This window comes from Etheostoma spectabile, chromosome 15, assembly GCF_008692095.1.
Source record: "Etheostoma spectabile isolate EspeVRDwgs_2016 chromosome 15, UIUC_Espe_1.0, whole genome shotgun sequence".
In the NCBI taxonomy this organism is placed as follows: Eukaryota; Metazoa; Chordata; class Actinopteri; order Perciformes; family Percidae; genus Etheostoma; species Etheostoma spectabile.
Window position 1 is genome coordinate 10,723,791 of NC_045747.1, and position 10,017 is coordinate 10,733,807.

General features: G+C 38.9%; 3 protein-coding genes across 5 annotated transcripts in view; 2 read left to right on the forward strand and 1 right to left on the reverse strand.

The window, feature by feature from the left end:
* rsad1 (radical S-adenosyl methionine domain containing 1) overlaps positions 1–6,166 on the reverse strand; it is a 9,100-nt gene extending 2,934 nt beyond the window's left edge. Inside the window, exons 1-9 of one of the 2 annotated variants that reach the window (XM_032537899.1) lie at positions 5,778–6,166; positions 5,485–5,618; positions 4,627–4,831; positions 4,180–4,545; positions 3,453–3,516; positions 3,226–3,373; positions 2,880–2,934; positions 2,634–2,737; positions 1,375–1,515 (exon numbers count right to left, since the gene is read on the reverse strand). In XM_032537899.1, coding sequence (XP_032393790.1) covers positions 1,383–1,515; positions 2,634–2,737; positions 2,880–2,934; positions 3,226–3,373; positions 3,453–3,516; positions 4,180–4,545; positions 4,627–4,831; positions 5,485–5,618; positions 5,778–5,927 — 1,359 coding nt within the window. In that variant the 5' untranslated portion in view covers positions 5,928–6,166 and the 3' untranslated portion in view covers positions 1,375–1,382. Of the gene's footprint in view, positions 1,516–2,633; positions 2,738–2,879; positions 2,935–3,225; positions 3,374–3,452; positions 3,517–4,179; positions 4,546–4,626; positions 4,832–5,484; positions 5,619–5,777 lie in introns of both variants that reach the window. The other variant, XM_032537898.1, reaches the window with a different exon arrangement.
* Positions 6,167–7,183: 1,017 nt separating this feature from the next.
* Positions 7,184–9,541, forward strand: LOC116702558 (GTPase IMAP family member 4). 2 transcript variants are annotated; one of them, XR_004335194.1, is made up of 3 exons: positions 7,184–7,378; positions 8,132–9,222; positions 9,330–9,541. XR_004335194.1 is itself a non-coding variant. In XM_032536838.1 (2 exons), exons 1-2 carry the CDS (start codon positions 7,360–7,362, stop codon positions 9,154–9,156), a joined length of 1,044 nt encoding a protein of 347 aa, XP_032392729.1. In that variant the 5' UTR covers positions 7,184–7,359; the 3' UTR covers positions 9,157–9,541. The 2 variants fall into 2 exon arrangements, 1 of the variants encoding a protein (XP_032392729.1); XM_032536838.1 differs by having other exon boundaries at positions 8,132–9,541.
* A 3-nt stretch (positions 9,542–9,544) lies between these two features.
* Positions 9,545–10,017, forward strand: part of btr02 (bloodthirsty-related gene family, member 2) — a 3,104-nt gene continuing 2,631 nt past the window's right edge. The window contains exon 1 of the mRNA XM_032536836.1: positions 9,545–9,808. The gene's annotated coding sequence lies outside the window, so the exon portion shown is untranslated. The remainder of the gene's footprint in view (positions 9,809–10,017) is intronic.

Below are 10,017 nucleotides of genomic sequence, written 5' to 3' on the forward strand. Positions count from 1 at the left end.
CCACTGAGTAGAAATGTAATTTATATCCTGAAAAACAGTCAGCCTTTTCTTTTTTTATCCAACCCACTCTTCAGGTCTCTAAAAGATGGTTTTGAGTATCTTAAAATGAACTGACAAAGTACTCTGTGCTGCTAGGATGTTCATGTTCAGTTCAGTACTTTAAAGTCTGGCCAGGTATTCTATGTCCTTCCCAGTATTCCCTTTCTATTCCCTGTATACCTTCTCTCACAAATAGCCTACTATAATTATTGATGCAAATTCATGCCCTTAAGGTTATTGCTGTAAAGTGAAGGTAATGATTCTTTATAGAGTGGGAAATAGAACGAGATCACAGTTGCTGAAGCTGGTGGTGCTGCAAAGGAGTCGTCATCAGGCTTCATGAATCATAGAGCACAGAGTGAGCTGTTACTCTGGCCTTTCCGCTGAGAGCATCATGACCACTGCAGCAAACTACAGGGATTGTACGCAAGTTTTGCTCATAACAGCCTTATGAATAACAAATTCCCAGTGCACAGATATTTTTGGATGCACAAGCACATATTTTCCAGTGGCTTCTGTAAGGATAACACTGTGAGATGCTTATAAGAGCATGAAAATACATAAACACTACAACATGGTTGATTGAAATGTCCGCTTCTGAACTAAATGTTTACAAATTTCTCTGGCTGTAACAAGTTTTCAAAGAAATAGTTCTTACTTGAAAGTGAGAGGGCACACATCATTGGTGTTCCATCACTTATATTCTCCCCTGCACAATCTTTAATTTTGATTAGAATTGTTGCTTAATGGGTCAGTGAATCACTTCAAATAACAGCCATTAACACAGCCTGTATCCACATCAAACTGAAACATTTGATAACACTAGATTTTATAGTCTAAAATGTTTTGTAAAATGTGTCTTTTCCTACACTCAGTGCCAAATTACAACATTCTGAGACTGTAATAGTTGTTATTTGACTTAAGTTAGTTTAGTTACAAATCAAAGACCAGTAAAACTCCAAATGACCTATTCATAAGGATTAAGTAATACATTTATGCTCTAGAAGAGAGTTGGAGTCTATTTAAAGAAGAAGATGCAATTTCCTCTGTACTGGGAGAGTAGTAGTTGTGTTTAAAAGACAGTAAAATTGCTTATTAAAATAAAAGCCTGTGGGGCCTGTTTTATTTCTCCATAAAAAAGGTAAAATAAGGGGCTGTTCCCATGACAGTTAAACAAAAAAGTATAACTGAAAAGGAAAAAAATCAATTAATACAATGTGAAAAATGGCAAAGCCTTAAATAAGGACTTTCAATATTGAAGATACAACTTAAACAATTCAGATTTGGCCTATAATAACATAAAAAAGCTTAGTTAGACTGTATCTGCTCTATTACCATTACTGTCATTTTGGGTTGGAGATCCTCGTTGTGTGGTCCCTTTGTAGCCTCTGACTGATTTGTCTTTCCAGTATCACCAGTAGAGCTGGCAGCATGCTGTCCAGCAAGGCCAGTCCATCCCAGGAGCAGCGCAGGCCTCTAATAAGAAGGAAAGAAGAAACATCATAGAAAAGAGAATCAGTGTAGCTGCAATGATAGGTTGATTAATTGATTGTCATTTTTCAATCAAAAAAGCCAAACATTTCATGGTCCCCGTTTTTCAAATGTAATGCTTTTCTTTGTCTTATATAGTACTTTACTGAATATTTTGGGGTTTTTGGAATGCTAATAAGTAAAATGACCTATATGCATACATTGTCCTTAAACTGTGGGGAATTATAACGGGCATTTTCCCTATTTTCTGAACAAAATGATAAATCAAGAAAATAACCAGCGGATTAATCAACAATGAAAAAAATTGTTGCAGCTCTAAACAAGCGTGTAATCCTTCACTTGCCAGTGAAAATGTAAAACTTTGAATTCAAGTATTGAAAAATTAAATAAGTTAGGGGTGGGGAATCTCTGGGCACCTCACAATTCGATTTCAGAGGCCAACGACTCAATTCTAAACCGATTATTGATGCATCTCAATGCAACAATTTCTTTATGTAAATTTCCATGCGTGATTTAAAAATATATACATATTAACCTGAGTTTGTTATATTTTGACATATGCAGTATTTGTCACACACAAGGTTTAATGAATTTCTTTTGTCTACTGAGGTTTTTATTTTGTAGTCATCCCATGCTTAAGCCTTAAACATGCTTGTTAAAGTCACCTTCTCTCACAGTAATCTTCCACGTCAGAGGCTCAGTCATGTTTAAAGGTGGAGAATTGGCTTCTTAGAACATGAAACATGAGGTGGTCAGATGTAATGTGATTAAGTAAATGAACAACCTTTATGTGTTTTGCCTAATTATTTTATGTATGTTTTATTAGATTGTGTGTACAAAATACAAAACCTATGTATGTTCCTTTTGGCCATTTTTGTGTCGTTTTTTTTTTGCACTCTTGCCCAAACTCTAAATTGTTGTCCATAATCCCATCCTCTTTCAGTCACTCTGTTTCCTGATTTGACTTTTAAATAAAAATTAACACATTTAAGAAAGACAGAAAGAAAATAAATTATATATATATACACACATGTACTTTAATAATAGATTATTAACTTATCAGAATCATTTTTTTCCCACTCCTAATAAGAGTCATGCATCACCTGTCATCCAGAATAAGTTGTCCACTCTGTAGCAATTCTTGGACGTTGCTGGATGTACCAAAGACTTCATGGAGGCCCAGTTGAGGGCTAAACCACTCCCAATGCTGTTAGATACCACAAACAACATTATCACATTTCTCAAAATGTGCTGAATACTGAACATAACCTTCACTGACAAAGAAGATTACACAAAAATGTATAGAATTTCTTCCATCAGTGCCTTTCATGTTGGCATAAAGGGTTCACCTTGTGATTAATGCCCTCGGACATTCTCATTCCCATCACCAACACCTCCTCCAATCTGGCAAAGAAACATCTTTCATAATGAGAACTTCACAATGACTATGCTTTGATAATGACAAGGACAGGACAGAGTGGGTAAATGGACACGTCTGATAATAGTGTTTCACAAGGACAGAATGTCTGAGAAAGCGAGCACATGTACACCAACCTCCAACACTATGCTTCTCACACTGTGGATTGGCTGATACACAATTGTTACATTTCACATGAAAATGACAGCTGCCCCCTTGTGTAATTCAAATACACTCAATAAAACACACAACACTATCGCCTGTAAGTGACAGCTCACAGTTCAAGATGGCTTAGTTGAATCCGCCTCCGTGTCCCATGTCCCCTCTCTTGGACTTCACGGAGCCAGACATCTGGCTCCAGAGTCTGGGTCCGGGCCTCCCGAACAACACCTCCGTCCCCAAAAGGAATAAACCGCCCGTGTGCTCCTGCCACAGACAAAAATGTTAACTATTCCACAAGTACTATATTTATCACTCACTGCTTACAATCTAGATTATAACTCACCTGGGCCAACACCAATGTACTGTCTTCCCTTCCAGTAGCTCGTATTGTGATGACTCACTGCCTTCTACATAACACAAAGTGAAGCATTATCCTGTGGTCGTGATTGTTCCTCTCAGACGTGTTTGTGAGGTAATATGGTGCAAAACAGAGTAGCTACTGTATCTGCCATGTTGGTGGAGACATTTCAACAGAAACAAAACAGAAAAGATGAATAATAGTCAGCCTTAGTCTTCCACATCATGTATTTGAAGCAGGGCTGTGCAATTAATACAATGTTCATGATTACGATTTTGGCTCCTAATGATCACAAAAACAATGTAATCGAGAAAAACAATTATTTTGCAATTAACATTTTGCAAGTACACTCTTATTTTGTCTTGTGTTCTGAATGGGAAAAGTATCAAGTGTTAATTTCACAGTTCAAAGTGTTATCACTGTTGATTTTTAAGTTAAAAAAATGCAATATTTTTCCAAAAGTCAATGGGTGTGTTAAATAATCGTGATTTCAATATTGACCAAAATAATTATGATACTTTTTGTTCCATAAACAAACAGCCCTAATTTGAAGTTATTGTGTTTTATATGTTGTTGTGTAATGCATGTTTAGTCCTTATAATAAGCACTTTGCGTTAAGTATTTTAAAGAATTTCAACTAATAAACTAAAAGAATCAATGTTCCCTAAGGTGAGGAGGCTAGAAGTGAGCCAACTTTCTGCTCAGGACTTACGTGTCTTGCAAAGTTCGACACCTCGTACTGCAGAAAGCCATGCTGGTGGAGAGTCCTCCGGGCACACTGGTACATCTCTGCTGTTACATCTTCAGCGGGCATGGTCACTTCTCCTCCTAGCACCTGTTTGAATAGTTGGGTGCCTCGCTCCAACGTCAGCTGGTACAGAGACACATGGTAATCGCACACCCTCAGCAGTTCAGACAACTCATTCTCCCAGGATTCAGCGCTCTGTTTGGGCCGACCGAACATGACATCCACCGACACTCTCCCAGGGCACAGCCTCCTGGCCTCTTCCACAGTTTGCAAAGCCTGATGAGAGCTGTGGTCTCTTCCCAGAATTTCCAAATCCCCATCCTGCAAAGACTGATGAATTGAAAAAATGTGAAACATGCAATTACACAGTTTCTAATCTAATCTTCTTAATACTATAGATGATATATTCACCTGGACCCCGATGGAGAAACGATTCACCCCTGCACGGCAGTAGTCCTCTAACTTTGACTTTCCCACAGGAGTAGGGTTGACCTCGAGTGTGACCTCCGCCTTATCTGAGAGATATGCCCGCCTTGAAACACTTTCCAGGACTGCGGCAATGGTTGAGGGGTGAGCCAGGCTTGGAGTTCCACCACCAAAAAATACCGAGGTAATACTACATGGAAATATCAAAATTAAGGGTGGGTAAAAGCATGTGTTAAAAGCTGAATTAATATGTAAAGTAGGGCTGGGCGTTAAATAGATATTATTACATTACATATTGATATATGAGACTGGACATTGTCTTAGACTTTGGATATCCTAATATCATAATATGACACATGCTGTTTTTTCCTAGTTGTAAAAGCTGCATTACAGTAAAGTGATGCCATTTTCTGTGGCGACCTCTAGTTAACCCAGTAAGAGTGTGCGCCCCATGTAGGCTGAGTCCTTTGCAGCGGCCCAGGGTCGAGGCCCTTTGCTGCATGTCATCCTCTATCTCTCTCCCACGTTTCCTGTCTATCAACATAACTATCTAATAAAGGGGAAAAACGCCCCAAAAATAATCTTGAAAAATAATGTCAGAATTTACCAGACTATCTAGCTGTTCATTATTTCCCTTTACCCATTTATTCATTATATCCATGTTACTGATGCTAATTTATCAAAAATCTCATTCTGTCTAGATATTAAGTAAAAGCACCAATTGTCAGCCCCACAATATCACCGCAATATCTATATTGAGGTATTTGGTAACAAAATATTGTGATTATTAGATTTTGTCCATATTGCCCAGCTCTATTGGATAGTCTAAGAAAATCACCATACCATGAAACCTGACTGAGCTGCAGCAATGTCTCAGTCTCCCGCTGAAGGCACTCAGTCATGATGGGGTCATTGTTCTCTTTGGGTATATACTTGTTAAAGTTGCAGTAGGAACACCTTCTGAGGCAGTAAGGCCACTGTAGAAGAAGAGAGAAGGAAGGATTGTTATTTGACATTGATTAGGCAACGTTTCTACATAGCATTAGACTGAAAAATAGATTTGATTCAGTGCATGGGTATAAATATTTATCTGCATAGATATATTTAATCAGTTAAATTGACCAAAGCCAGCTCACGTGCACGTAGAGAGATGCCTGCTTTGTTAGACGTGGAGGGCCTTCCCGTTCAAATACATCCTCACTTATGTCTCCGCCAGAAGTCTCAGAGAAGCGGCGCAGTCCGGGAGAGAAGGCACGTCTGGCCGCATGCAGCGTGTGTTTGATCATTCTGCTGACACTGTTTCTATCTATATGTCTGAAGGTTGTCCTTCACCTGAACACACGGTCCCGTTGCGCCAACACGAGTCTGGCACCATCATAAAGATAACAATGGTGGCCCATCAAAGTTTCCATGACAACAATGTGGCAGGACTAATAGACAAAGTAGTAGTAGTCATTTTGTCTGTTTACAAATTTCTTCTGGTGGTTGACTTGTTACGTCGCTCCAAACAGGAAATACTTGTGATTTCCTCTTTGTGTGTTGCACAGTTTGACCACTCAGAGGCGCTGTAAGCCTATTACTGGCGCAAGCGTTCCCACAATTCTTTTCAAACTTAGAAATCCCATGCAAGTGAAAACTAGCTTTGAAAAAACTCTCAAAAACGGCTTAACCTCTTCAAATCCGACTCTTTTGTTAGATTTTTGTCCATTTCCCTTTGCCTAAGGGAAAAGTGTATAACAGAAGAACTACAAGGCCAACGTGCAGGTGTGAGGCTTCATTTAAAACTTAGTGTTCTTCTTTTTTAGTTAAAAAAGATGTTGGTGATTTTTTCTGTAATTGAACGAGTAGCCTAATTATGTGTGCCCAGGTGCTTGATCACTTTAACTGTGCACCTGTAAAGCTGCTTCTACAGTTTGTTAGGAGAAGGTGAACTTATCTGAATATTTATTCTATTCAGGTTGGCCTTGTTGCATGAGGCTGGGCTGCAGGTTTTTGTAAACACCGTTATTTGTGGCAGTGTCAACACATACATATTTAGATTATAAATCTGTACTCTTCTCACACAGGATCAAACTAATTTAATGAGCTATTGATTTCTGTGGTCACCGGAAATAACACTGCCTGGTGAGCTGACAGTGAGATAACCTTGTACGGTCCCATTTGAAATCAGTGCTAATTTTAACAGAGAAACAAAAAAGCAACAGTGTTTGAATGTTAATAAAAGTATTCACTCACCAGGGTTACATTCACATAAATATCTTAATTTCTTTCATTTTGTGAACTCAGCTCTTTTAGCGGATAAACAACTCGCCAGTCAATGCATCAGCGTGATGGTTATATAAATCACATTTCTGACATGTTAATCAAGAAATTAGCCACCACATCCACCGCAAATAAAATGTAGGCTATTGATCCTCCAAAGTACAAAATACAAAAGTACACAATAAAGTAGGCTACTTCATCTAAGTATTTAATTAAGAATGTCAATATATGTGAATGTGCTCACTAGCAACTTCCAACCCTGGGGACATTTTCCACTTAATATTAAAGCTAGTGCCAATCACCAAATTGAGAGAGAGAGAGAGAGCGAGAGAGAGAGAGAGAGAGGTGTTTTCATTGAATACATAGAACAGTTTTGTTATGACTTCAGTTTAGTGCGAAAGTGGAAAACGTGGTAATCCAAATTAAAAGAGTGAATCTGTGCTGTAAATCTGCCAAATGGATAAAAGAAAGAAAGGTAAGCTCGCTGATTTAATATACAACCTATCCAAGGGCTAAAAAATAGCCTATGGCTTGGACACTGCTTTCCTTAAACTAAAGCTACAAAGCTTAAATGAGCTTTATCAGTTTGCATGCTGTTTGGAAGCAATTTTGTACAGACATGCATGGTACCCAGAGAATAAATCCCAATAACATTGGAGCTTCTCTGACTTTTCTTCTAGTGCCACTTTAAGGTTGATTGGTGGTTTTAGGTGAAATAGCTTGCCATGATATTTGGTACACACATTCATGTGCCTTCTTAAGACGAATTGTAACCACTTTGGTGATCCCCATATTTGCATGTAGTGCCTTTATAAGGTCAATATTACAATTTGTCCAACCAAGTTAGTTACATTCCCATCAGTCTCAGCAGTAATTTCTGTTTTGTACTAATTTGTTAAGTTTAGCATGGTGAAATGGCAAGCTTTATACCTGCTTATGATCACCATCTTAGCATTCTCATTGTGAGCATGTTATTATGCCATGTCTTGTAGTCTTATACAACAGTGATTGTAAATGGCAGTACTGATAATTAGCATACAGCCCATAAGATAAGCCACTCGTTTTAGCAATAGAGTTGTTTTTCTTCACCCCTCTTTATCATTTTGTTACATATTAATTTGATACACTTAAAAGCTAACAATTCTATGGAAAGAGAATGTATAAACATGATGTGCGTTACCAATGATAAGGGTGAGCAAATCCACATTATGTTATGTATTTTTAAAAGGATCTCCTACAGAATTAAGGCTTATGGTGGTCGGCAGCAGGGGACCTTGGCAGTTCCTTCTAACAAATGCCATACTTGGGAGGGAGGAGTTTTCAAAGGATGTCACTGGCATTTCTGACAGCAGGAAGAGTACTGGAGAGCTGGCTGGTAGACGAGTGGCTGTGATCAATGGACCAAACATCTTTGACAAGGATATATCTCAAACTAAAAGGAAGATGGAACTGAGAAGGTCTAAGTGCTTATGTATTCCTGGTCCCCATGCATTTCTTGTTGTCTTTGACATGGAGAAAATCTCCCCAAATGAAATAAAAACCCCCAAACTGTTGAGGGAACGCTTTGGAAGACATTGTCCGAGACACTGCATGGTTCTCCTGGCTTATGATGGAAACCTGGAGGGAGCTGACCTGGAAGACAGAGTGCAGAAGAGTGACTGGCCCCTGAAGGAACTGATTGAGAAGTTCGGTGGACGTTTTCACGTTTTCAGCAAGAACTGGAGAGATTGCAGCCATGAAAGATTGCTGCTGCAGAAGATTGAGAGGATGGTGGCCTCCTTAGGAGGAGGCTACTTTTCCAGCAGTAGTTTCCAGAAGGCTGAGGAGTGTGTGAGGAAGGAGGAAAAGAGGCTCATGAAGCAGAGGACAGCAGAGATAGAGAAGACATGGAGGGAGATGGAGCAGCAATACATAGCGGAGGAGCTGTATCACCAGAAGGACACCTACACCAGCAGTGTCAGTGCTGAAATCAGAGCCAAGGCAGAAATGGACAATGAATGGCTCAGAACCTCCATGGCAAGAGGACTAGGGACGGGTTTAGTTGTGGGAGCTGTCATGGGTGCATTGTTTGGGTCCATAGAGGGGCCAGGAGGGATGGTTCTTTACGGGATTATAGGTGGTGCAGTAGGTGGATCGGCAGGAGGAACCGCACAGGTAGCTATAGAGCATATTGAAGACAGAGTGGCTCCTTCTGCCAGACTCAACTTCAACTCAATCTTCATCAATCGCTTTTTTGCTGCTCCTCGACCATGACAGCGTGGTAATGACTTATTATGACCGTTTTTTCAGGAATAAAATGAAATGAAATGTATCCAAGTAATAATAATAATAATAATAATAATAATAATAATAATAATGAATGGAATTTATATAGCGCTTTCACAGACTCAAAGTCGCTTTACAGAGGAGGTAGAAAACATAAAGTGTTGCTTATGTAGTTTTTAAGGCTAATTTGATACCAAAGTAGATTAGAAAATGTGCCACTACCTTTAGGTTAAAACTAAAGCTCGGCTTGTTCTATGTCATGCAGCAGAAGGGAATTACTAAAGGTCACAAACACTAAGTCTCATGGCTGATTTAAACTGTAAATTAGTATTTTGAATAAATTAGTTGTCATTTGTGACAGCACATTTGAGAATGTGTTGTTTGGCAATCACAACATTCAATCTCCAACATTTCCTGGTGTCTCACTATAGGTTAGTTAAAGAGTAGCTCAGATAACATTCAGGGTGGAGTCTCAACTGAGAGTGCCATTGTCTAAAGCATTGCCCGTTTCTAGATAACACACACCTTAGAGCACCTGTTCAGTGAAAACCATTTGCAGTCTACGTATTATTTATTACCTGAAACTGTGACTAGCAGGAGCCTGAACGCAGGGTTACCTGGACAAGATCAAACTGAAGAGGTAAGGCCACACTCTGCTCAGTAAATGTTTTTATCTTTACATTACTTTCTGTTTTACTTTTGGAAAAACAACCTATTTACCTTTGAATTCAGACCTTCAAATCATTTATGGACATGTTGCATAATCTGAGAGTGTTTTATGAATGTCAATGTAGACAAAGCTTAACATTTCAGTAGATGCTGTTTTGTGTTGACTTGTACTGTAACCTC